The sequence below is a fragment of the Daphnia pulicaria genome, chromosome 8 (assembly GCF_021234035.1).
Source record: "Daphnia pulicaria isolate SC F1-1A chromosome 8, SC_F0-13Bv2, whole genome shotgun sequence".
Classification (NCBI taxonomy): domain Eukaryota; kingdom Metazoa; phylum Arthropoda; class Branchiopoda; order Diplostraca; family Daphniidae; genus Daphnia; species Daphnia pulicaria.
This window is the reverse complement of record NC_060920.1, coordinates 7,815,812-7,843,426: the sequence shown is the minus strand read 5'-3', so window position 1 is coordinate 7,843,426 and position 27,615 is coordinate 7,815,812. Positions and strand designations below refer to the sequence as shown.

At 42.9% G+C, this 27,615-nt stretch overlaps 1 protein-coding gene across 8 annotated transcripts; it reads right to left on the bottom strand.

The window, feature by feature from the left end:
* Nucleotides 1-843: 843 nt before the first annotated feature.
* LOC124312680 (kin of IRRE-like protein 1) lies at nt 844-27,332 on the bottom strand. 8 transcript variants are annotated; one of them, XM_046777170.1, is made up of 16 exons: nt 27,022-27,332; nt 18,603-18,811; nt 16,376-16,772; nt 12,598-15,466; nt 7,707-7,825; nt 7,418-7,534; nt 6,790-6,856; nt 5,882-6,220; nt 5,445-5,744; nt 4,942-5,238; nt 4,051-4,475; nt 3,432-3,564; nt 2,896-3,012; nt 2,387-2,420; nt 1,854-1,989; nt 844-1,433 (listed from the first exon to the last, which is right to left on the bottom strand). In XM_046777170.1, the coding sequence occupies exons 4-16, from the start codon at nt 12,671-12,673 to the stop codon at nt 1,155-1,157; spliced, it is 2,439 nt and encodes an 812-aa protein (XP_046633126.1). In that variant the 5' UTR covers nt 12,674-15,466; nt 16,376-16,772; nt 18,603-18,811; nt 27,022-27,332; the 3' UTR covers nt 844-1,154. The 8 variants fall into 8 exon arrangements, with proteins under 8 accessions (XP_046633126.1, XP_046633121.1, XP_046633125.1 ...); XM_046777165.1 differs by having other exon boundaries at nt 1,212-1,433; nt 1,598-1,989; XM_046777169.1 differs by having other exon boundaries at nt 1,212-1,433; nt 1,598-1,989; nt 2,896-3,009.
* Between the last annotated feature and the right edge of the window lie 283 nt (nt 27,333-27,615).

The window sequence follows — 27,615 nt, the reverse complement described above, 5'->3', positions numbered from 1 at the left end:
AAACGATATTAGGTCCAAAAAAAACGCTTGAATTTGAATCATTATGACTAATACTTAATTCCATGTTATCAGTGATCTTGTCAGTGATGAATGCAGCAGGATTGTACCTGCGGCTGTCAAGAATAAAGAGAATTTGGCGGGATAACTTGATGTAGAATTGGAATCTATAAATAGGAAGTGAGATGTAAATTTGATAATTGAAAAATGAAACTTTGACTTAATTACCGTGATCGAACCCATGTTATTCCCCGTGTTTAAAATCGTCTATTTTTATTTTTTCTAAGGTCTGCCTATAAGAATGAGTTTCAAAACGTGAGAAAAGCAGAGGGGGCGTTCCGTCATTGCAAAGACGAGTCGACTGGAACTATTGTCGGTGTTTTGCCGCTGCAAAACATCGGCCCCATTGGCCTGTTTTTCCACGTTGTCAACTTGTTAAGTTCGGCGCATTGAACAGCGAAAGCTGTGAAACGGCGCCGACTTTCTAATTCCGCAGTTTGCTAACACGCCCTTTCCCTTGCACGGACAAAGAGAAATAAAGAGGACGGCGCATCTGCCTTTCAGCTATATTTGAAAAAAAAATTGTTTATTTTGGTTCTTTTATTTATTCTGAACGACACGGTATGTTTGAAGAAAAAAATCACGAAAACGACGAGCACTTTGTACATTACACGAAACGACAAGGTTTTTGGGGAGGGGGAGAAAAAATCACGCACATTTATATCCACTAGAATACCTTATTATAATACCAACAAATACTTATCGTTTTAATTTCAACTGAAAGATACATGCTCTTTAGAAAATGAAAAGAAAAGAAAAAAATTTCTACACATGCGGGTTGGGTCATTTACATTTTCACGATTCCTTGGGCTGTTTATTTAAGAATTTCGGTTCTCTCGAGCCGTTTGTCACTTTCACATCATCGTGTTAAATTGTTATTTTGGTCTTTTGTATTATAGTTTCAAACATTTTTAAAAGTCGTAAAATTAGGGGGGGGGAAACGGAAAAAAAATAGACATGAAAGTATTTCACGTACACACAACTAGACACACACACAAATCTTGTAAAAGAAATTAAGAAAAAAATGTTTTGTACACGTATTTATAATAGGCATGGGCATTTTCAAATTTGACTTGTCACTTTATTGTTTTGTGGTTTTAAACATCGACTTTAGAATGAGATCGATCTAGAGATGTGTCTAATGTATCGATGGTCTGATCCAGTGACCGGTCGGAAAAATTGGTTCGGTTCAATTGGCTCCATTGCTGTTGCGGCGACGAAGTGCCAGTCGAAGAGGACGACGAAGACGTTGGCAAATTGTGAAGATGTCTGTGGTGATTCTTCACCTTCATCGAGCCGTTATTGCTGGTTTTTGGCAACTGCAGGTCCGCGTAGAGCAGACCCCGGGAATCCGATACCGCCGTTCCCAATGCTTTCTGTAAAGAAAAAAATAAAGAAATTCAATCAAAAAATGTGGCCATTGAATTTGAGTTCGAGATATTATTTAGTAAGGAGCCATCAACTTGAAATTGTGTTTTCTGAGGTTTGAAGTGCCGAGATGATGAGATGGATAAAAAATAGAGAAGAGAATAGTAGCTACCTCCATTGAGCGCCGAGAACGGGTTAGTGGTTATGGTAGTAGTAGTAGTGGTAGTAGTAGTAGGTGGAAGAGAAGAAGTGGTGGTCGTAGCAGTCGGACCGTTAATAAAGATGTTAGTTTTGAATTGGCCGCCACCGGGAAGGGCTGACGTCGTGATATTCAGCTTCTTGCTCGATGGACTGGCATCGCTCAAGTTGGAGGAGTTGGAAGAGGAGGACGACGACGTCGTCTGAATCTTTGTCACGCTATTACTCACATGGCACTTTGTCTGGCCGATGCTGCTGCTCCGCTGAGTTCCTCCGCGATTGATGCTCGTCTGGCTGGTGGCGCTGTTGTTGCCGCTGCTGCTACACTGACTGCTACTATGTACACTTTCCACATCACTCTTCATACTACACGGAACAAATAGAGAAAGAAAAAGAGACGGCGGCGTCAGTAAAAGTGAATCGACACTCAGAAAAAACTTACAGAAAAAGCTAAAACTAAAATAAAAAAGGGGGGAGAAACAAAAACAAAAGGTCGTATCTCTTTTCTTGTTCCAGTAGGGGTCAGACGAAAGGGCGTGGTATTTTTTACTCGAAAAAAAAATATATATAAAAAGACAAACAACTCTAGCATCCCCCATGTCTTCTTAACTTCCTTCTCCCCTGTCGGAAATGTTTCTCTTTCTCTACAGTATTTCTTTTTGGTTAACTCGATACAATTTATGGCATCTAGCTTTCTACGTAATGGAAGCAAACAAAACAACAGAAAAAAAAGGCGAGTGATGAGAAATGACGATGTATATACCTTTCCAGATCGGTCGACTTGGAGCCGCCCTTACCTTGAACGAGAACAGACAAAAAAAAAGATAGATAGAGAAAAATTCACAAAATAGATGGGAGGAATATATATATATGTATGTAATATAAATATAACTTAATCAAAATGATCCATCAAAACTAGTGAGTGACTTTGTACAGGTGGAAGAAAAACGAAGTAACTACAATAAATAAAAAAAATGCGAAGGACAAAAAAACAAAACAAAAAACAGATGAACTATATAAGGGGTGCGCGTTTGTTAAGTGCATTTTGAAAGCATGGAACGCTAGAGTTGTTTTAACGTGAATCCACCATCAGAGTTAAGTGTACTGTAAGAGAGTGGATGGATATAATGGCAAAGTAGACAAGTCAAGAAGAAATGTGTGCTGGTTTTCTTGGCTTTTTCTTTATGTTTTTGTTTGTTTTTTGGGGGGGTAATTTTTCTCAGTTGTGCGTAATGAATGAAATTTCCAAATGGTAAAAATGGCGGAACTCACGGTCGAAACAGCATCTCTCGGATCGGTAGGCGTAGAGGAGGCAGAGCGTGACAACGATGATGAGGAAGAGACAGGCGATCACCACGGCGATTACAGTTGCCATGGAAACAGGTTCTACTTTGACACGGGAGAGAAAGCACAGCGAGTTAGACATTTTGACGCGTTCCAAATACAATACGATTTCCCCAAAAAATATAAGAAGAGAAAAATGCTATTCTTTACCCCAAAAAATCCCAGTAGACAAGCAGAAAAAAAAAGAAAAAGAAAAAACATCAAACACGTCATTGAATACAATCACAATATAGTACGGGGCCCACAAAAAAGCCCAGCCCCTTTGATGTAGTATCCCCTGGAAAAATATCTTTGATGCTGGATACTTTTTTACAGGGTGCGACGCGCCGGAACGGAACGCAGTTCGCTCGCTCGCGCGCGCGCGCGCCTGTTCATTTCGTCATTTAAAAGAAGAAAGAAAAGAAAGAAAGAAAGAAAGAAAGAAGAAAAAAACAGATGATGATGACAAGCGTGCTGCTGCATACCTTTGACGGTCAGAGTGACGTAGAAAGTATCCGAGCCTTTGTCGTTCTCCACGGTCAAATAGTAGTGACGGGCGTCGTTCATTTCGACGCGCTGGATACGTAAGCGCGTCTCGTAGCATTCGTCTCGCTTCCCCTGCAAACATCGACAATCGAGAGAGAGAGAGAAAACAACACAATGAAACCAATGCTCGCATATCTTTCCTTCTCCTCGTTATCATCATTTCTCTCCTCTCCCGAAAACGACAAGATCGAATGACAACACACACACACACATACAAAAGGGACCAGGGGGGACCAGAGGACCAACCCAAACGACAGAAGAAAAAAAAAGTTTCAGAGCCCGGAATTACAAGGGAGGGATGGTATTCAAGTTGCAAAGGAAGAGAAGGAGAGACACGTGTGTCAGCTGTCTGTCCCTCTGTGATGCTGTCGTAAGCTGATCGCTTCGATCAGCATATCATTATAGGCAAAAGTCTTCTACGGTAGTAACAGACAAGATTTTTTTTCTTTTTTTCTTTTCTCTAATAATAAAAAGTGGGGAGACTTGTAAGTCGATAACTACCGGGTGAAGGCAGGGAGGGAGAGAGTGAGTCAGTGTTGTGTTTAGATATATATGTACCGGATAAGTGAAAACGGCCTGAGGCGGACGTGCAACCAAAGACTGAGCGGTGGGTACGACTTCTAAACTACGTGGATGGTGCATTGTGCTGGACGTGCTGGTGTTCTCGATAATTGCAGTGTCGTAAGCCGAATTGGTATTGCTGGATTCGGTGTTGCCCATCACATCATCCTCGTCATCCTCGTCCTCGCCCACAAGCTCGACAATGGCGGGCGGGGTGGGTAGGATAGCAGGTGAGACCTTGTGCAGAGCCTCGGCAACGAAGCGACCGCTGCCGCTGCCGGCCTCCATCTGGAAGGCGGCCCAGCGCCAAGAGACCCGGATCGGACGTGGATCAGCGCAGAAGACGGCCCGGATGACGGCATCGTCGCCGCGTTCCACCGAAATGAATCGCGACGAAACTTCGTTCAAAACTTGTGGAGGTCCTGGTTTCATAATCGAAAAAAAAATAATCATATGCAAATTTTTAGTTTCTTCTTTCTTCTTTAAAAGAAAATGAAAATGAGAATTTCTCTTTTAACTTCTCTCTCTCTCTCTCATCATTCCATTTTGAGAAATTCACAATCAAGAAATGATTTGATATAAAAAGAAAGAAACCGGGCAGACACACCATGAATTGGACGGCCTCTAGGCCACAACACCAGAGAGGTCAATGATAAAACCCTTTGCCTTATATTTTATGACTATACCCAAACGTTAGGAAACGATTCAAGTCACTAAGGTTAAAAGGTCCGTTCACGATTTTATTTTTTTCTTTCAGACTTTCGTTCTTCCAGAAAAATTTATTTATATCCCTCTCGCCCCCTCGTTCTATCATAAGTCCGTTTTCTTTTTTAACTTTTCTCTTCAGAGGCCTCGAGAAAACCAAAAGTAATTTCCCATTTTTCTTACCTACAACTCGGAGGGTAATGGCTTCACTCTGGACCATCCGCTCCAGGCCGTTGATGGTGCTGGTGGCGATGCAAATGTACTCGCCCTGGTGTTCGTACGTCACGTTGGTGATGTGCAAGTAACGGTCTTCCGACCGGATGACAATATCCTCTTCGCCGTCCTTGGGTCGCCTGTGGAGCCACTGGTAGCGCGGCTGCGGGTTGCCTTCCGCCTGACACTCGAGCCGAGTCGACTCGTATAGCGTGACCGTCAATTGTTGGCTAACAGCCGGCCCGACGTTGACAATCATCGGTGAGTCTGTTGGAAATAAATGAAGGAGACAACAAACATTGTCATCAGTAAAAACGAAAAAAGAAAATTCCAACGAAAATGGTAGACACAAGCCCCTCGTGGAATCCAGGGGCCGGAATAGTAGGTTTCTCTCACGATTCCGGGTCCAAATGGAGGCCAGACAATGTCTACTGGCACAGGAAGAAGTCGTTAAGGGTTAGACTGTGACTTACATTTGATGTCGATGGGAATCGTGATGAGATTCGAGGTTCCAATCGTGTTCTTGGCTTCGCACGAGTAGGTGGCGGAATCTTTGCGCGTGACGGGCGAGAATTCCAGGATCTCCTGGAAACTGTAAATGTCACCCATGCTGGCCACGGGAGATTTGTTCGACAGCGACGGATTGCCGCCAACGCGGCGCCAAATCACAGTGGCCGGCGGGTTGGCGTCCGCCCGGCATCGCAACGAAACAGAGTCGATGTTCTCTTCCAGGTCGACCGTCGGAGTCCCAACCAGCGTCACTTCCGGGGCGTCTAATAACAATCAAAATATTTGTTGAAAAAAAAAACAACAACAAAAAGTTAGAAAATGGTTTTGTTTTGGTTGTTTTTCATTGAAATCATCATCGGGGGGAAAAGAATCACAAATGAGAAAAGGATGTCGGACTTACAGTGGATGTCGAGCGTGACGGATGACTCGCGGCTTTTGGTCGGATAGGCCTCGTGGAGGGCGACGCACCTCAGTAATTTCGAGTGATCCGTCTTGTTGAAGGTGTAGGTCAGCGTCGAGACGGCCATCCACGTTTTGACCTTGCCAATGTCGGTCGTGTTGGTCTGGTTGTACTGGCCGACGAGTTCACGATCATCGAGGAACCACTTGACGTTGGCGGCCGGATTGCCACCGCGGCTCAAGCATCGAACTGTGGCCTCTTTACCCGCAGACAAGGTGAGGTTGCCACCGTCGGCGATCGGGCTCAATTCCACTTCCAGTTGAGGAGGACTCGGAGGAACTGGAATGAACCAAATTAAATTAATTTAGAAAAAAAAATAATAAATAAATAAAAATTCGTGACAAAGTGGAACGAATAAAAAACTTCATTCCAGGTTTTTCCTTCCTTTGGCACACATTTTCCTTTTTTGATAATTACAAGCAAATGTGGAGCGACGCCTGATGCGTTGATCTCATCCACCAGATTCGAAGGCAACAAGAAAGTAACCGAGACGAATGAACTTGTGAAACACTTACACAAAAGAAGTCGACGAAGGAAAAATCAAATGAAACAGAACAAGACACAAGTCCTCCGGTTCAAGGTGAGAAAAAAAGAAGAAGAAGAACTAAGGCGGGTTTCCGTGAGTGAGAAATTCGACGGGAATAACGAAAATGTTTTTCCTCTTTGGCCTGTTAAATTTCCTCCCTTTTCTTTCCTTTCTCAGTTCTTTTTTTTCTTTTTACTACTTATACTAATACTACCACCACCACCACCACCACTAGACTACACACACACAGTATGTATACTATGTACTGTGTGTGTGTGTGTGTGTAGTCGGTAACTGCAGTAACTCTCCCAACTCATCATACCTCGAACGACGAGCCGGGCCGGGTCGGAGGTCAAGGCGTCCTGCGCATCGAATGACGATGCGGTTACCTGCGCGTTCAAACCGAAAAAGAAACAGAAAAGAAAAAAAAAACAGGATTTAAAATTAAGGGAAAACCACACGATTTTAATAACAGCATATATACAACAACGGCGCGGATGCGAAGTCCACGAGAGGAAAATTTAGGGAAAATACAGAAACATGAGATTAACACAACGCAAACAGTCAAACACATACGGGTAAAGAGAGATAAATAATATGGTATATAAACTCTTTTTTTTTCTTTTCTTTTTCCACGAATTTTTTTTCCTTTTACTTAAAGAAAAAAAAATGTATAAGACGAGGAAAGAATAAATAGAGACTATCAAAATTGTCTTTAAACGGAAAAAACAAAATAATGCACTCAACTAAATCAAAAGCTCGTTGAAAAAACGGGGAAAAAGAATGCGCAGCTCGGGAAATGCTTGAAATATTTGTCGACGTAATACCCGAAAACCACTCGACAACAACGAGCGACACGGGAGAATATTCAGTTTTTTTTCTTTATTTTATTTTTTTTTTTTTTCTTGTTAGATGGGAAAAAATAGTTAAAACAGTTGTGAAGGAAATACCTGGCATTCCCATTCACCGGCATCCAGATCGGCTCGGGCGGCGGATATCCGTAGGCTGCAATCGCCCAAATCAGGTGAGCTAACCCATTCGTATTTCCCAGGGTAAATTCCGACGGGCTATTCATTCGAATCCGAAGCGGACCAAAAGGTTCGACGCACACACACACACACAAATTCCAGCACACACACACAAAGAAAAAGTTAGAAATGTGAAAATTTGATTTGAATTTTGATGAAAAGAAGAAGGTGATGACCTTCGTTGGGAAATAGAAGAAAACATTAAACATACCTTGCCATCTTTCTGCCAGACGCATTGGCCTTTCTTGTTGAAGACTCTGCAAGGCATGATCACGATCTCTCCGGGATTGGCTTCGGTGTACTGCGGTTCGCGGTCGAATTGCTGCATCCCTACACGTGCGTGACGTGTCCGTCATTATCATTTTTAAATTTTTCCGTCGTCGTCGTCGTTGTCGTGTACAAACGGCAGCGATTCATAGGGAGAGGGAGAGAGATAAGATAGAAAAAAGAACAATTATAAATAACTTGCCCTTAACTCGCATATCCACCCCTCATTCCGACTCGAATCTTTCACATAAAAGAGTCGCTCCCCCCGCCAACAACAACCAAACTTTGCGCATCGTTGATTCCTCTTTTCTTTTTTGTCGAATTTATTATCCACGGATATTATCCAAACGTAATACACACATAGAGAAAGATCATGATGCAACCACCATCCGTGCAGCAGATCTATCAACAACGACAACAACAGAAAAAATAAAAAAGTCTCCCCTTACATCACCACCACAGACCGAAAAGAAGAGAAAAGAGGATGCGAGAGAGAGAGATGAGTGCAACCGGAAACGTTCCGGTCGTGTTGCAAAAGATAGATAGAGGCCAAAATAAAAGCGGAAGCGCCCCATTCTTTTTTTTTCTTTCTTTTTCTTTTTGTGCATTCCCTCGTGAGTAGATGATGATGGGACCCACGCAGGAACAGAGCAGACGCACACACGCACTCTCTGCCAGCCGAACAGAAGCGAAGTCAACATCCGTATCAGCCCTAGCTGAATTTTTTTAAATATACATTATTCATCCTCGCTGTATTCTTTTTAAGAGTTTTTCGGATCCTATACGCCCTCATATCCGGAATATGAGATCACGCATCGGTTCCTCTTTTATTTATTTTTTTTGTGGAAAAATATTCTCATTTTTATCTCTTGCACATTGATGATGATGATGATGGTCTCTCTGCTGTGCTGGCTGCTGCTGCTGACTGTAGAGCTAGTCTCCTCTCTTTTCATATCTCCATAATGACATGATTATATTCAGCGCGCGGTGAGTCTGCACTCTGGCACTACTCTTCTCAAATTTCCATTTCGTTTGTTATTATTATTATTATTTTTAAAAAATGAGCGAGAGGGAGAAGAGATTGTTTTGTTTGGCTTTTTCCAGTCGTACAACTCTTTTTTTTTTTCTTTGGCTCAAAATTTCATCGTATTTCGTTGTACAAGTTTTATAGAGAGAGAACATCAACCTTCGCTTAAGGCCATTAAAAAAGTTAGAAAAAGAAAAGAAAAAAAAAGCCACCATGAACTTGCACCGCCTGAACCGCCAGGACTTGCTACTACTATACTCTAATGGCGGTGTGGGGGGGACCCTGATTGATAATCATGTCTATACGGAGTTATATACGCGTAGTATATAACATCAGGGCTACACCGTTGATTAACCGCTCTTTAAAAAAAGAAGAAGAAGAAGGAAAAAAATTGAGAGGAGGAGGCTAGTCTTCAAAGAACAACAACTTCTTCTTCTTCTACCAGAAGATAATTACCACCGCGTCTGTGTGTGTGTGTGTCTTGGGCTTCGTGGGTGGGTTTTTCTTCCCTCTTCTATCTCTCTCCCATCCGAAAGAAAAAGAGCCGGGGCACGAGTCTTTTTCCTTCTTCTTCTTTTTTTTTTGTGTTTGTTTTCTCAACATCTCAATAGAGACGAGAGTATAATGCTATATATATACTCTCTGTCTGTCTGCGAGATGGAATTATTATGATATTTCTTTTTTCTTTTTCTTTTTTCTTTTCTTTTTGTGGTGGAGTCGTAATGGCGTAGACGCCACGAACTTTTTTCTTTCCCCCCTTTTCAAACCGCGCGCGCTTTTTTCGGGATGCTGCATGCAGAGAGAAGAAGAGGGAAATTCAAATCTTTTTTTAAAAAAAACCTCTCCCAAAAAAGAAAAAGAAAGAAAAAAAGTAACGTGTACCGAACAACTAAACCATCATCATCAGAGAGGTTTTCTGAAGAAGAAAAGAATAAAGAACGGCAGGGGGGGCCACCCAGCACGATTTTTACACGACCTTGGGCTTTTTGATTTGAAGGTAATGCTACTTACAGGTAAGAGAGAGAACGAGTCAGTCAGAGTGTGTGTAACGCGGACGGGGCAAAGAGGAAAAAAAATACGAAATAAGGGGCAAATTATTCACGGGCCAAGTTCCCCCTTCAATCCTTTTCTTCTCTCAATTTTGGTTATTTTTCCTTTTTTCTTCTTTCCTTGTGAACTCCGGCGGTCTGGCCGCTCTCTATTATGAAGCACATGAATTTCTTCACTTGAGCATTTTTCACGCTTTGAATTTCTTTTGACTAAAGAGCTACAGAGCGAATACATTTTCATTCCCTCAATTTCATCTAGCGGAAAAGCAGAAACAAGGATGCGCTCGTTTAGATCTGAAATCAAGAGGAGGAAAATAAAATAAAAAGGAGCGGAATTCATCAACGAGAAGGTGGAGCCTTGTACGAATGTGTGTGTGGTTTAGCGCAAAAGAAGCTAAGAAGAAAAGAAAAGAAAAAAAGATGATTATCAGTCCCGCCCGGAGCCCCTCGTATTAGAAAGAGAGAGTCAATGTGATGGAAATGATTGTCATTCCTCGGCTGTCAAACGAAAACAACAATAGGCCACGGTTCGCTATAAAAGATTCTTACATCTATAGAATAGAATTTAGAGAGAGAAAGGGGCCTGTCAATCCGTCCGGACCAAGGACTAAAAAAGAAAAGAAAAGAATGTAACGAGAGAGAATCCCTTGGACCGTCATCGTCCAGCCGCCGCTCCGTCGCTCGGCGGGGGCGTTGGCTCTGTATCGGCGCATTCAAATTTCCATACAAATTTTTCCCTTCTTCTTCTTCTTCGTTCGCCAGCCAGCCAGCCAGCTACACAGCACATACATAATATCGGGACCCCATATACTCTCGTATAGTCTTATATCACCCCCCAATAGATGATATTCTTCCAAGGGCGTTATTTTTAAACATTTTCTTTTCTTTTTCTACAGAAAAAGAAAGAAAAAACTATACCACACGGAGCGTGCGCCGATCCTTAACGCAACACCTCTCCTTTTCATTCCTGGTCGTCGTCGCCCGTCCCAAACAACGTCCATCGTATATATATGTTAATGCAACAGAGGGGGGAGCCCCGTGGTTGCCGGGGTGTAACAAAAATACAAAAATACAAAAAGGCTAAGCCCCGCGTCCGAAAAAAAAAGCTAACAACGGCACATGTCAATATTATCACTACTACGATTTCTCGTTTATATCCCGAGTGGTGCGACTCCCTTTGGTTTTCCTTTCAGTCCGGAATCCACCAAGGGAGAGAGAGAGAGAGAGAGAGAGTAAATCCCTACCAACTCATTTACAAGTGGCCGAGAAATGTTTTCTCTTTTTTATTTAGATACGGCGCCCTTTTTTTAATGCGTTTCTAGTGTGTCACACAACAGACCCAGCGGTTCTTGTCATAACATGTCAAAATGCGTTGCATATTCTTTCGAGGGGTATAGGGGAGAGAGAAAAGAATAGAACCTTACAAAAAATAGTGAAAAAATAATATTTTTAAAACTAAAATAACATATCGTGGGCGAGGACACTTATGGGGGGCCCTTCAAGTGTCGACCGTTTGACGGACTGGAGAGAGAACTGGGCGGGTCAACAACGACACACACACACCAAAGAGTTTGGAACAGAAAATAAATATGACAAAATAATACACCTTCTATTCTAAAACTAGAATCAAGTATCGTGTTCTCCTGGCCAAGTCTATCTGGTGTATGTTGTCTATTGTGTTTGTGTAAACCCAATCCTCTTGACGAGGGATTATCGTCTATCCGTCAAAATACAGGTTCTCCCCTTTCCTTTTATTCATCTAAATGTATAACAACATCGTCATCTTTCGAGTTTTTGTAAGTGGAGAGAGAGAGAGCGAGAGAGGAACAGCAGATCAAAGTCAACTGCTGGTCATAGGGTCTCGTGTGTCTCAGCGCATTGGATCCGTTTGACAGGTCAAATGCTCAGTCGTGCGTGAGAGTGGCTAAAGGGACAGAGAGTTACTAAATATCGTGGGGCTAGATAGATAAGGGGGAAATGGACCGGAGCGCGCTCGCTTCTTTTTTTCTTTTTCTTCCTGACTTGTCAAATTGAGCTAGAGCTTGGTGGGTATATATAAAAGAGAGTAAGTGAACCAATCAAGAAGCCGGATAGAAGAAATACAATGCCTCCCCCTTCTTGATTTCTTTTCTGGGCAACAAAAAAAAATAAACTAAATAATCATAATCATAATTTCCTTCCCAAAGGCGAAACTGCTGGACTGTTTGCCGTTGACTTGTTTCTTTCGTCTAATCAAAGAACTAAAAGGAGAGTGAGGCGCTGGGGGAAAGAATAGGAGCAATAAAGAAGTAAAAGAAGAGATAATATAAAACACATTCACACAGAGACGGTAAAGGCTCAAACAAGAGACAAACAAAACACTTGGGCAATGAAGAAGTTTGTTTCTTCTTCTATCTCTCTCTCTAGCTCTCTATTCTAGCTCTCCTTTAAGTTGCAACTCGGCGGTAAATGAGCCCAAGGCACCGGGAGCAGCCCACAGAGCGCTCATTAACGTTTGTTTCACAAGAAGAAGAAGAAGAAGAAGAAGAAGAAGAATTCTTTTTTTTTCTTTTCTTTTCTGTCTCTTACGTGTACAACTGTGGCAGCCAAAATGGGCCGCACAAATAAATAACAACGCCGGGTGGTATAGCCCCATACCGACTGTCAGTGTGTGTTCTTCTTCTGTGATTTTTTTGTATTAACTTTGTAAGGAACTCTGTTAGCTGGCGTGGCCTTAATTTCGGACACACACTTAATGACTGGGCTTTAAAGATTCTTACCTTGGCTGTGAGAGGTGTGGATGCAGAAGGCGGCAAAGATGAAGAACACCACCACCACGGCGAATCGTAATTCCATTTTCAAAGAAACCGGAGCGGCGCACAGGTTGTGGGTAGCAATTGTTCAAAACTGATGACCGGTGAATTTGAAAATAAATTGGAGGTCCTTTTCTTTTCTTCTTTTGAACCAACCAAACTTTTCTTTCCTTTTCTTTCACGGGGTGTGAGAGAGTTGAGAGATGAACACCTGCGAGATGAACTGGAAGAACAATTCAAATGACGGGCCAATGAGTCAGTAGAATGCAACAACCCAAAAACTGTTTTTTCTTTTTCTCAGTCTGTGTTTGTGTGTGTGTGCGAGAGGTGATTTTTGTTTCTACACGTCCGCTACAGTCCACGTTAGGAAAGCAACTGATTGAAACATCGGAGAGACAGGAGGAAAAGCGAGGCCCGAGCGCGAGCAACAGCGCAGGAGGTCGGTATAGGACAGGATGGGAGCTGGATGGGGGGGGAGAGCTAGGTTCTCCTACTCACCACCCACTGTCGAAGAAGGAACAGCCGGGCTATGGTGTGTGTGTGTTGTCTGGTGGTGGTGGTGGTGGTGGGAAAAGAGGAGGAGGGCGTCACCTATTCCCCGGTCGAGTCAGGAAGGAATAGGAGAAGAAGAGAAACGGTTCCCGCCCCATCAGGTATATTATCCATTTTTCCTCTTCCAAGTCTGCCCGGCTCATTCTGCGTGTTGCAACAGCGCCGCTACGTATATTCCCATACACCTCGCACAAGAAAAATTTGTTTGGGTAAAAAGAAAAAGAAAATTTTTTTAAAAAAGAGTCGACGAGTGAGAGAAACACAAACACAATAAGTGAGTCTCTCCTTTCTTATCTTTCCTTTCTTCTTCTTCTTCTTCCTTCTCTCGCGGTTGGTTCAAGTCTGTGAAGTAAATAAGCAAATATGAAACATTCTTGCCGACAATTCATCTTCGAACGCGGCGCCCATCTCGTGCTGTGGCCGTTTTCCTCTTCTTCTCTTCTCTACTCCATTCCAAGAAGTGATTCCAAATGAATTAGTCGGCGTTCGGTCAATAAACGTATTGTGTCTTGGGGAGTCTTCTTCTTCTTCTTCTCCCATTCTTCCCCTCATCTGCCAGCTAGTCGGATGCAATTGTTGTTGCGGCGGAGAAGAAAAGGAAGTTTGGCCGAATAATAGAAGAAACGCAAAAGAGATCTATTGATGTCGGCATCACGCTAGAATCGAATCACGACCGAAAGAGAAGCGATAAAAAAATAACCAAACCTCCAAGGAAGTCGGAATGGAAAAAAGAGAAAAAAACAATACAGTAACCAGTCTGGCTATATCAAAGAGGGAGTGTGCACACACACAAGAGCACATTAACCGCGCCGCCCAGGCCGTCGTCACATCAATTCATCAGGCGGAAATGATCAAATGATGGAATATCTGCATACAAAAGGATCAATCAGACGATCCATCAATTGGCTCTTGTATTTTTTCGAGATTGTTGTTGTTGCCGTTGTGATGCCATCGATCGACTAATGAATAGCTCGCGTTTAGTTTTGGATACAAACGCGCGCACGTAGACAGTTGCGGCTAACGAACTCGCGCGAGAAATGCAACTAGTCGACCGAAAAAGAAGAAGAATCGAGCCCCGACTGCTGGACAGACACAAAACAACAAAAACAACAGAAACGGACACGCCAAATATCCCCAAAAGCCATGTTGTTGGCGTCTATTAGGGTGCCCTTAAAGGAGAAAATCTAGCGAGCGCGCGTATAGTTGCGTATAGCGCATATGGGGTGGTCCTACTACGCCGAGCCCCCACCGGGTGAGGTTTTGATATATCTTGGGTATTAATCGTGGGAGATCTTTTTTTCTTTTTTGTACAACACACGTTATATAGACAAGAAAACCTGCCTTGTGGCGCTCTCCACGGCGCTCGGAGGTCATTATTATGTTATATACGAGGTGGATTGATTCACGCTCACATGTTTTAATAGCTCGTAAAGAAAACAAAAGATTTTTCTCTCGTCTCCCATTTGAGCGGAGAAAATCCTTTCGTTTTCTTGTCTCTCATCGAGGCCTATTACATAGAAATGGAAATATCAGGGTCGACATTCAACTAAACAAAGTCATGGGTCTCTTTTTTTTTATCGTATTACCCTGGGAGGGAGAGATCGTGCTGGGCTAGAAAAAAACAAAAAACAACAGCCAGAAAAAAACCTTTTTAAAAATCGTCAGGAAATGGTCACCAACGTATTTGATGTTTGTCTCGATTCTCTAGCTAGCTCTTTTGATCTTTGTGTGTGGCTCATCACGACATGAACGACAAAACAGCGGCGGGCAAAGAGCAGAGAGAGAGAGACCCTTACGAGTTTAACATTGGGTCGCCGAGCGGCTGCGCTCAAACATATCCCCCAACGTCGTTATTATTTTGATTCCCCCCACCGCTGAGAGCAGCTCTCCAATTGTTTCCCAAGCGGAGCACACAGCGTCTAGTTATAATCAGATGGAACAAGACCTACAGTCTGCATGGCTTTTTTAGAATAGAAGAAGAAAAAAAGTTATCCTCTTTTTATTTTTTTTCTGGTGGGGGATGACGAAAAATTGAAGATGGCTCCTGACGCTAACACGCTAATGCACGTAGTTTTTTAAGCCCCCCCCCCCCATACAACTACCAGCGCCCGTTAAAAACCTCTCGTCTATTGGACAACGGAGAGAGAAATTGAGTGTCCCCAACAAGAGTCTGCGACCGAAAAGGACGTGACTTTGTGCCTCTTCTTCCGCTTTCTTGAGTCTTTCGAGATCTTTGGTTGCAGATAGTATTTCCAGACTGCACACACAATAAGTCGTGTCCATCCTGGTAAAAAAAAAAAAAAAAAAAAAATGGAAATAAATAAATAAATAAGATGAAAGAATAAAAGGCTAAACAGATTTTTAAGGGATGAAAGAAAGAAAGAAGAAAAAAAAAAGGAGCCGAGCAATAGACCGCATAAATATAAGGAGCTTAACTCTCGTCAAGGAGGAGGTGGACACTGAATGAGATGGGCGGTCGCCGGCGCATTCGGGTTCCCTCTCATTTAAAAAAAAAGAGTCTGTAAGTTGTCGAGTGTGTAGCAGAGAGTCTGTGTGAGGGAGGGATGTGTCATCCGTCCAAGAGTCAGTCGATAGCCGCAAAAGAAGCAACTTTTCCTTCTTCTTTTTTTTTTTACATTTTGTATCTCTCATGTGGAATTTAACCGAAAAAACCGAACGGCCTTTTCTTCTCTTCTTCTGGAGGGGGTTTGGTGGGCAGGTTTTCAAGTAGGGGCGTCGGCATGTCGTTGGCGGTTTTTTTCTTTTTTTCGGTTATGTGAAAGTAGAACCAGCTAGCCACGAGAGGAGCACTTACGATTTCTTCTTGTCGAAGAAAACAAACCCCCAAAAAAATGTGATCGCGCCCTCATCCGGTTGCCTCCGACAACAAGACAGGCGCCTTTGCCTATACGCATTTTTACACGCGTGTTAGCGTATCTCTTTCTCGTTTTTCAACCAAAGGAGCCAAGAGAGAGAGAGAGAGAAATGTCGACCGCAGCTGCTAAAACGATGTCACGTCAATGATAAACTCAACTGAAAACGGAGGGGGCCAGTTTTCTCTGACATTCTCGCCCGCTTCTCTCTCCTTTTTTGACAGATTCTTTTCTTTCTTGCAGCAGAGCAAAATTATGAAGAAAATGTGACACGCCTTCTGGGGATAGCGAGAAGACTTTAAGAAAAAAACGGCTGCTACTTCTCGTCTTGATGTGACGGAGCAGCCGATGCCTTTGGCCATCTTAACGGGATGAAATCCGTGCGCGTCCATATCCCACCGCAACTCCGACAACCGAGCGGCGGCAGCGTCGACTGTATTTATAGCTGTTTATTAAGATGGAATGGAACGAGGGGGGCCCCTACAGCCTATACAGCGCAGCCCAGGAGCTGCAAACACACACTCTCTCTCTCTATTCTTTTTTTCTTCATCCGACGGTTTTTCGAAACAGAAACTTTGGACTTTGAAAAATAAAAAGCAGCTGCTGCTGGATGGATGGATGGCAACGACGGTGGCGGCGGTGGGTCCCTTTTCACTTTTTGGCTTGTGGTGTCTGTGACGAAATCGACTTTGTGTGTCTCTCTCCTTTTGATGGAATCTATTGGCCAAAAAAATAAAGGAGAAGAGAACAGAACACAATAGAAAAAAAGATTCCTGTATACGATATAAAGGGCATCATAATAAAAACTAATAATAATCTGAAGAATTCCAACCCCTCGTCCTCAGCAGCCTCGTCTCTCTCGTATTTTTCTTCTTCTTCTTCTTCTTGTACGAACATACGTTTTCCCATGTTATAATCGATTGTCCGGTTCTGTACGGTCCGGCCCACCTTATGTGTACACGTTACAATGGGGGCCAGGGCAAGGGGGCACCACGAACCACCCACCACCAACGATGATGATGGGTGGTGATGTTAGAGGTCCCTTAAAGTCCAGCAGCTTCTTATCTTTTTTTTTCTCATTTCAAAAGGTGCAGAGAAGAGAGGGGGGGGGGGTTTCATGAAAAGGAAACGATTTCCACCTTCTTCTTCTACGCACACATACCGCCCTCCGAGCGGTCGAAAAATACTCCGGCGCAAGAGAATCCAGCGAGGCCGACCGGTGAGTTGTGTCTATATATCTCGCTCATGATATTGTTATTGTACCACGACGTGTAGGTTAGGAAATATATGTGCGTACCCCCCAGAAGAAGGCTAGAAAAATCCAAGTTGGAATAGAAAAATTCGACGTACCACCAGGTAGAGGTGGATGGGAGGAATAGTGGAGGGCGGTCGGCCCACACAGCTGATGATCTTTTCTTTTTTTCCCTACACAGGGAGAGAACTCACTGACAGATATGTTCATTAAGGTAGGAACCTTTTGACTTGTCGAAATGTGGCCACACAGCGGGATTTCTATTCCGTAGATAATGTCGAAAAGAACACAGAAAGAAAAAAATAAAAAGGTAAAAGAAGAAAAGCACATCAGGGAGGTCAGAAACGAGTGAGGGGGGAAAGAAGAAGAAGAAAATGATGAAATAACTTTTGTCTAGTGTCTTCGTGGGAGCTCTCCACGCGCCGAAAAAAAGAAAAAAAAAAAAACTCTTGAGGACTTCATCTGAGAAATTCCCCCCTTTTTTTTTATTTTCTCCGGAATATTTTTTTAAAAGACGACATTTCGTTTTTTTCTTCTTCTTCTTGTACTTCCCGTCAAGTCACCCCACGAGATAGTGAACGAAACACGGTGTACAACATCTTCAAAGAATCTTTACGTTTTTCAAAATGTTTTTTTTCTTTAAATAAAAAATAATATTTTCTACTGCGAGGAGGAAATCAAAAGGCCACGGTACTTTTTCAACAGCCTCTTTTTTTTTTTTTTAATACTTTCTGAAAGTCGTCATCGTTGTGTCGGTTGTCTGACCGTCGAATTTATCTATTCGAATGTAACCAATGGAGGGGGACTCTGGACAAAAGGAAAAACTGGCCGTAACGCAGCATTCTATACACATGTGACAACTGTTGGATATTCATACAAAGTGACACATGCACAGTGCCCAGTCTGCGCTGTGCTCTCTGCCCCCCGCCATATAAAAGAACATGAAAATATATATCTACATTCTAATAATAGGAATAAAAATCCAAAGGCCGTCTCTCACACACACACACACACACACACATATATAAAAGATTATCTCCAAATGAATGGAAACGGTGAACGTTATAGATGTTAGACACGGCCCAGAAAATGTCGGCATGTAACACATCATCCGACCCCTATTCTATTGGCAAGTAAAGAGATCCGCCGAACCCAGCTTCAGTCGAGTCTCAGTAGTTCGACACGGCCCAAAAAATAAGTTGATACATTCTCATTTACTATATAATACATAGACTCTCTCTCTCTCTGCTCGATCATGTGCAGAACAGTTGGGCAGACATTTTTATTTCTTTTACCTTGACGTCGAAACATGTAAGGGCCCATGTTATTGTGCGAGGGTGGGATCCATGTAGTAGAGGGTGGAGGGCGGCGGTGGTTTTTCCGAATGCCGAGTCGACGATTGGGGGGGTCCTCGCCAATGCATTCTCATCTCTATCCGGTTGATGATCGAGTGGAGATCGATGTGAATAGATTGTTTTCATCCTCCGCGCGCCCCTCTCTGCTCCTAGAGAAAAAGAAATCTACGTGTAGTTCATAGGCCTATGAGAGAGAGAGAGTGAAACGATGGCCAAGAAGAAGAAAAGAGAGAAGAACATGGGGCCGCTACATGTCGACCTGTACACAGAGATATTGTACAGATAACAACACAAACACACACAACACGAAAGGCAAAAGTGGGTGGATGGATCGAAACGATGAATTGTGCCGTACCTGCTCTACGTACGTGGCGTTTTATTTCCAGTGTAGTGGGGTGTAGTGGTGGTGGGGTGGAAAAGAAGAAAAAGTAAGAGACCCCCAACAAGTTTTCTTGCCAGTCGACTGGATTCCTGACAGTGAGACGTCAATGTTATTGGCCTCATTACTAGGCAATGTTTTGAGATTTGAAAAATGAAAGAAGCTAGAAAATACCGGGTATTTAAGCCCCCCTCAATGGGGCAGACACGTTCGAATAGAAGATGAGGTTTTGTTGGGGTTGGAAAGAAAAAACACAAGCCACAGAATCCCCCAGTGTTCTCTATCTCTTTATGTTAATTAAAGAGTCTCTCAACCCCTACACCCTCTAGCCAGTTGCAGCATAGAGCAGCTAGACGTAAACTGCTCGATATGAATAAAAGATTACTACACCAACTTACTACACCGGGGAAAAAAAAGAGTGGTTGGTTGGCTGGTTGGTTGGGTTCGCGGTTGTAAATCAGGGACAAAAGGAATGATACAACTAAATAATAAATATTCGACTGCTTATGCTATTTTTATTTTATTTTTTCCTCCGCATCGGGTTCCCTCTCTCTCTCTAGAGTCAAACGACAACGACACCATGACTATGAATTTCACGAAAAATATATAATATAAAGTTTAGAAAGAAAAAAAAGAACGTCTCTTTCTTTTACAACAATATACGACGCAGCACATTCATCGATAATAATGATCTTTTCTCTACGCTCACACACCACAGTGTCCTTTTACTTCACCTATACCCAGACGTGACGCGTGAAATAGTATGCAAAGCGCGCGGAGACTCGCGGGACGTGAAGCGATACAGCAGGTTGTGGCTTGTTTGCATTGAACGCAGTTTCTTTTCTCTTTTGACAATAATAACCTTCACGACATTTTCTGACCATTTTTCCCCCGCAAAGAAAAGACTATCGAAGAGATGAAGTTCCAACCTATAGGCCCATAGACTCTTGTACTGCGCCGGGCTGGATGCCTTGAATTTATCAACGTCAAAGCCAACAGTGAAAGGCGTGTGTCTTTGTATTTGTGTCTGTCTTGCCTGTCTCTGCGTTGAGAGAGAGTATCGGGTGTAGTGGGGATAAATGTATTTGACTATTGTTTTAACCAAAACATTTTTCTTTTCTTTTTTCCAGCTAGGAGGAGGACAGAGGGGAAATTCCTTTTTTAAAGAGATGATGTGTTTGGGGGGGGGAAAACAAAAGATTGTAGGACCCCCGACGATCATCCCGGACGGAAAGGTCATTTTTCAAAAAGAGTCCGCAACGGCGTCCAAAACCGAACGAAAATGGCGTGAAAAATGCTTCTCTTCATTTTTTCCTTTTTCCAAATTTTCTCTTTTTCTCAAAGGAATTGGTATTGTCCAGTTTGAATAATGGGGCGGAGCGACTCTTTTTGTTCAACTTTTCTTAATTTTTTAAATCTCCAAATTAGAAAACAAACGGAAATTGCATGACCCAAAAGATGAAAGAAGAGCCCCCAAAACAAAGTTGAAAATGAGCCCAAACTAACTACCCCCACTGTACCTACTGCTACACTTATAATATCCCCTAGTGGTTTTCTTATTTTCTTCATTTTCTCCCTCCCCGTGTGTTATCGCCGCTGCCAGTCGAGCTCTCAATACCATTTTAACATCTTCATTTGTTTGTGGCAGGCAGGCAGCAGGTAAAGACTATAACGCACGGGGTAGAGGAAGAAGAAGAGGAGCCGGCACGTTAAAACTTTATCAGGGAAAAAAAGACTTTTGGCTCCTTTTAAAAGAGAGGTCGACTTGACAAGGGCCGACAATGAAGACATGACTCTCTCTCTTGACTTGGTTTTTTTTTTCTCCTGTGTTATCTTCATTTCCCCCCTACCAACAAACATTTCTCAGGAGCAGCAAACAGCTTTTAGGTTCGAGAAAAACCTTTTTCAAACTGCTTGCCTTGCCCCCTTACAAAAAAAGGGGAAAAGATAAACCACTCGCTTTGTTCAACCTCGAAAAACCTTCCCGACTTGCTCCTTTTAACGAGTATTATCTGCCAATGATATTTCCCATAGCTCCTATCTGGCCAGTGTCTATAATACCCCCAGACGGAGGGCACACACACACAGAGATAGTGAGACGTTTGATGTCTCTGTTTTAAAAACACAGCAGTCAAACAAAACAGAGAGAGAAAAAGAGACTTTTCTTCACTTGTTAGCTGGGCTGGCTGGCTGGCTGGCTGTAGCCAGCGCTCCACAATCTCCGACAAGAATCAAAAGGTAACTTGATGAAACATAAACAAACGGTCGTATGGTGGTCGGTCGGGCCCCATCGACTTCCTCTTGGCTTTGACTTTGATAGTGTGTCGGCCCGTCGGGTTCAATCCCGAAAACGACAAAACAAAACAAAAACAAAAAAAACAGAAAACAACCTGCTGACGGGACTATTAAAAAAAAACGAAAAGAAAAGAAACAAGACAAGAAACAAAGTGAACCACAACCCGGAAAATACAGTTGTTTCCAAAGTGGTGGCATTTGATATCGTTGTAAAGAGCTCTCTCCCATAAATGCGCTCTGTTATTCGGTCTGACTTAGATATTTATAGGCACAACAAAAGGCGAGATCGGGAGGGGGGGTCTGACGTGGTTTTTCTCTCTCTTCTCCCTCCCATCCAATTCTTTTCTTTTTAAGATTCGGAAATAAAAATTTTCCCTTTTTTTTATTTCCCACATGACGTTCGTGTGTATATGGATTGATATACAAGGCCTACGGCGTGATAAATCACCTATTCATGCGGACAGGATACACGTAACATAAAAGCCGAGAGCAGAAGAAGAAGAGGAGAAACAAAAATTTATACAGAAAGAAAAAATAGGGGCTCCTTATTTTTATTTCTCCGCAGTTCTGTGGAGAGGAGGGGAGATATGCCAGATGTAATTACATTGGTGAACATGGGCCCTTTACGTCGTATAAAATGGGAACCAGAGCGTACAGCGTACAAGCCGTTTGAATTGCCTATAAAAAAGGAAATTCTTTCTTTCCTCCGAGGGATATTGGGCCGGACAACCACTGTGAATTTGTGGTGGAATTGGCAATATGGAGAATGAACACGCTCACACACACAACTTCCTTCTACGGTTCTACCCTCTCGGTTCCGCCGGTTGTGTACTGGGGGGTCTCACATCATTCCGGCCAATAATCCAATCTCTCCAGCACTCCACCCTCCTCCTCCCAACTTGCGCGTGTGTGTGTGTGTCGCATCTCATCGTGAAAAGCGGAAACTTGGGGGACGAATATATTAACTGTATAAATCAGTAGTAAAGTACTGCTGCTGCTGCTAGCTACTTTCTATACAAAAAGAGGGAGGGTGTGTGTGCGGGGGTACACTACTTTTTGGACGGGCAAGAAAAAGGAGGGGGACAGGGGCAGCCTGGATATTTAGTAGGAACCGTGAATGGTAGCAGCTCTGCGGGGATTGGCCGGATTTGGGTTCAATCAAATGAAATGAACCGAGGGCTAAGCGATGATAGCGAATCGTACACCAGGGATCCGAGATCAAATCCAGCTGTGTGTGCCCCCTCTGTGTGTGAGCGTTGATTATCATTTATCAAGAGTCCCGGAGCCCCGTTTTTTTCTCTCTCTCTCTCTCTTTCATTCCCTTTCATTTGGAAAATAAAGATGATGAGGGGGTAGGAAGAAGAAGGAGGAGGAGGAAACTCTTTGAAATAAAAAATACAAATAAAATAAAAGGGAATTGCCTAGCGGGCGGATATTAGTGCGCGTACAGTAGTTACACACGAGGACGGATATATCTGCGGGCTCCATCACTGTCCTGTCTAAATGGATTGAACCGTGATGATGATGATGAGAGTAGTAGCAGCAGCAGCAGCAGCAGCAGCTAGGGTCCCCCCACCGTTCTATATATTTAGGGCGTAGACAGATCTCTCTCTTCTTTTATACCCCCAAAGCGAAAGATTGGCATCAAAAAAAGTTTTGGGACTTATTATTAGGAGCTCTTCATGTACACACACACACACACACAAAGTCGAGAATGCCCTCAACAAAAATGTACACCACGGCCTCCTGACGCTCTTTGCGCTCATGCTGTCAGTCTCTCATCATAGATCAAAAAGGAGAATTTGATTCGCCGTGCAACAGCAGCAGCAGCAGCAGCAGCCGGGCCAGCGATGATATAACCACTTATATCTAATTTGTTCCAGATCGGGTGATACGGGGCACGTGTGTTGTGTGTTACACATACGGTTCACAATAACTTGGACGCAACAAAAAAGAAAGGGGTGTAAGCCGGGTGGGGGAGTTGGTAAGGGGATCAAAGCTCAAAGCCAATATATAGTACAACTATAACTAACTATAAAAGTTTTTTGCCGGGGATATTCTATAGAAAAGGAACACATGTCGAATCCTCCACCAACAACATTTTCAGAGAGAAATGGGGTTACAGGGTGTTTCTCCTTGTGAACGCCTTTTACTAGAAAAAAAAAGAGAAAACCATTCGATATAGACGCAACAGCCGTTAAAAGATTTAGGAAAAAAAAATAATCCTTTTGAACCTCAACAACACACCTGTTCGATTTTCACGGGATTTGTTATTTCCTATCGACGAAAATAGGTTTAGGGTTTTCTATCCTCTTACAGAAAACTTGTAGAGGCGTCGCCTAAACACAAAAATTTCGTTTTCATTTCGGAATTTTTTGGTTTTTTATTGCATAACAATTTCGGAAGAATATTATTATTGTTATGATTATTAGTATCATGGCTTTGCCTACACCTTTATCCATCCCCATCAGATATTATAGCACCTTTTTCTCTCTCTCTCTCTGTTGTTGTTGGTTGTTGAAAGCGTCTCTGGAAAATCTTCGACTCCTTGACGTTCCCCTTTTGAAAAAATCGTTTGATGGAACGCCCGGACTAAGAAGAAGAAAAAACGAACCGAACCAACAATAACAACAGAGCACACGACCGTTGGAGAGTTCGTAGTGGCTCCGGTTGTCGTCGGACGAATAGAGCGTGACTACGTGATATCGTGAGCTGGAAAATTGCCCCACCACTCGAGCAGAACATTTTTGTTTTCATCCAAGACGGAGTCTAAAAAGAACAGGGGGGGGGACACACACATACAAGTGAAACAACACGACGACGATGGAGACGCGACGACAAGAAAAAGAAATATCATCTTTTCTTTTTTTCTTTTTCTTTCACGGACGATGGAAGAGAAATAGCATTATCCATCTTCCATTAAAAAAAAAAAAGTTGGGAGAGGAAGAAGGAGGGTATATCCCAGCAGAGACACAGACCCAGAAAATGAGCCGGGCGTTGATTTATCTACGTGAGCTTTTTTTTTTTTTTTTCAGAGAGTTGTTTCCATTTTTGAGTTATAAGGGCCCCATGTTCCTATAGTATATCCATATTAAGAAGACGCAGCTATACAACTCCTTTTATTTTGCTTTTAAGACCAGCACGTCTCTCTAGCTCTTTCCCTCATCAGCAGAGTTACAAGTTCCATTAAGAACCCCCCCAGAAAGAAAGAGAGAAAAAAAGGAGAGAAAGAGCTAGACGATGTGTTGGCGCGGTTAAAAGTGTGGTGTGTATACATATATAGAGTTGCGGGGAATATAAATGGATGTGGATGGATGTAGATGGATGGACCCCAAAGTAGCGGAGGGTGAGAAGGGGGGGGGGGCCATCTGGCACATTATAGGGGCCTCACTTATTAGACTGCTGTCGCTGTTTCTTTGAGAATTGTCACCAGAGTTCCGGGTTTCTCCTTTTTGGATATATGGATCTATTCCACATCCCACACACAAATATGAAAAACGAATCATAAAAAGTAGCGACGACGCATATTCATTCCCAAAAGGTGACTAAGAGGGTTCTCTGTCTACTGCGCATACACTCTATTCCGATTGCTGCGTGTGCTAAGTTGGTCGGCCAGAGGATTTTATCCCTCCCGTGCTAAAAGCTTAGATTTCTTCATAGTTAGACCGAGTGAACCGACCCAAGTAAAAAGAAAGAAAAGGCGTGCGTGCTGAATTACCAGGCAACGGGGATTAAGATGATTTCGACAGAGGATGCTACTTTTTTGTTTCGGGATAAAAATAAATATTTTTTACAGGGGGGCGCACTTTGATTTTATTCTTAGTTTCCCTCTCACACACGGCGGAGAATAGCCAAAGAGACAATTTCGAATTTTCTGTAAAGAGCTTTTGACTCTGCTGTCGTTGATGGGCACATCGAAATGGAAAAGAAAGATGGGGCGCATAGACATGGAAGGAGGATGTGCTTCAGGGTTTCTGGGGGGGTTAGTGAGTGGAACATTTCAACAGCTCGGGGATTAAGTGGCCAAATGCTCAGTCACACGGAACTGGCACGAATCCATCGTCGTCCTTTTATATGTGCAACTCTCCCGTATCTGGACACACTGCATCAAGGAGGAGAATTGAACTTCCCCCCTTTCACCTACAGGAGCATCAAAATCTCAAATGTGCCTAACCCGAAAAAAGTTCGCTTAACTTGATTATATACAGCACCCAGTTCATTTACATACAGATGTGGTGGGTGTTGGGTTATGGGGAGCTTTTAGAGATGAAAAGCTGACGACGCCGTATACGTACAAAGACGAGGGGGGAGAGCAAAAGAGACGCCGATTTTCATCCAGGCAGCGCCCGGTAGCTCAGCACACGCCATCCACATCCAAATTGAATCCTTATATATATCTGCAGGCTATATATATACGAACACTGAAGAAGAAGAAGTGGTTGAGCATCAAGATACGCATCACGGCGTGCTCGCTCGTCTGAAAGAGATTATAATATTCAATAAATCCATCCCCATCGTATAATATATATACACATCGACAACCTTTATACAAGACGATTCAGAGGATGGCTGACTGAGTGACTAGACTGACGGGGCACGAGGATTGATTAACTCCGGAGCTCTGGAGCTATTGACTTACTGATGGAAGGCCGAGGTTTCCGATTTCTCCCAATGTCTCATCTTTCTGGGCCAGGCCCCCCACCGCTGTCTGTTATAACACAAAAGCGCCAATAATAATCGGGCGCCCCCCCTTGGAAAATATAAAAAAAATGTGATGGGTTTTGTGTGAGAGCAACGCAGCAGTTGATTCCCTCAGACCGACTAATCGGATAACGAGATTATGAAATTTATGACGACTGCTGTTACCGCTGAGACGATAATAAATCAAAAAAATCGAATATAAGACCGAAATGATCATTTGACTGACGTAACCTCACAGAGCCAAACACTAACGCGCGCGAGTGAACAGGGCAGCAGCCATCACAACTGCGCAAACAAATGATAAACTAAGTGCAATATACGTGGGCAAAACAGGGGGACAAGCTTTACGAACAATCGGGAAGCAAATATTTGAAATGGCCGGTGGATAGTTGCTGCAGTGTGTGTGCACAAGGGAAAGATCTCTATAGTTTGGATACCCCCTCGGCTGCTCTCACTCAGATTTGAGCTGAGCAAATAATAATAAGCAAATGGCCGACAGCTTGGCGCAGAATGCACACAGCAACACGCACACAAAAGAGGAATAAATATGGCACGGGCAAAGGCACACATTCAGCTAGAGAGTCAACGGCAACATATGGTTAGATTAAAAGAGACGTGAACGCTGTTGTCCTTCTTTACGGCCTCGTGGACACGTACAACCCTGAACTGGACATTATTACCCACCTTCACAATTCACAGAGATTTTATGACCGTCTTTAAATTGAGAATTAATGACATCTATAAGTCATCTCATGTATAGGTTGGAGACAAGTAACAAACACGTTTTCCATCATCCAAAAGTGAAAAGAAGTTAAATAAGAGAGTCGAGTTATTCGTACGGGGCCACAAATCAGCGAGCGAAAAAATAAAAATGGCCGACATCTTTACACTAGACAGTTTTCCCTTTTTGGTACGTCATTAGCAAGAACACGAGGTGGTTCCTCCAGAGATGGTCATTTACTCGATTATATAGTCTACACGTACCTTGATGTTTTAATGGCGTTTCGGGCACTTGCTTGCTGCTGCTGTACCTAAGGGGAAAATCTCTGTGGGCAGCCCCACGTGGAGAGCATGTCTGGCAGTACTTGGAAGTTTGGAACAAAACAAGTCATCACAACTGACCATTTTTCTTGTGTTTCTTCACTAGTAGTTACTATGGAGTTTTGTGTATCTTTTCGTCAACGGGCGGTAAACATGGATGTCTTTTTCTTTTAAGTATATTTGTACACACATTTTTGGTGGCGTGTTCACTCGACACTCTAGACTGCAGCAGAAGAAACCCGACTTTTTCGGGGTCAAAATTTCAAAGACAATGATTTTAACGCGCCGCCCTCGACGTTGCATTTTGATCTTATTATCATTCTAGACATCCGGTTATGGAAAAATATTTGTAAAAAAAAAATAAAAGTATTTTTTTTTTTCAAATTGCTCCAGCATTCTTGATAGTGAAACTTTTTTTCGTATTTCAAAAATTTTAAAAGGTTTAATGTTCTTTTTTTTATGGCGCCATGAGGTGTTCAACAGATGACTGGTTCAAAGAACCGAAAATGAAATTAAAAGCAACACAAAAAGCCTCTT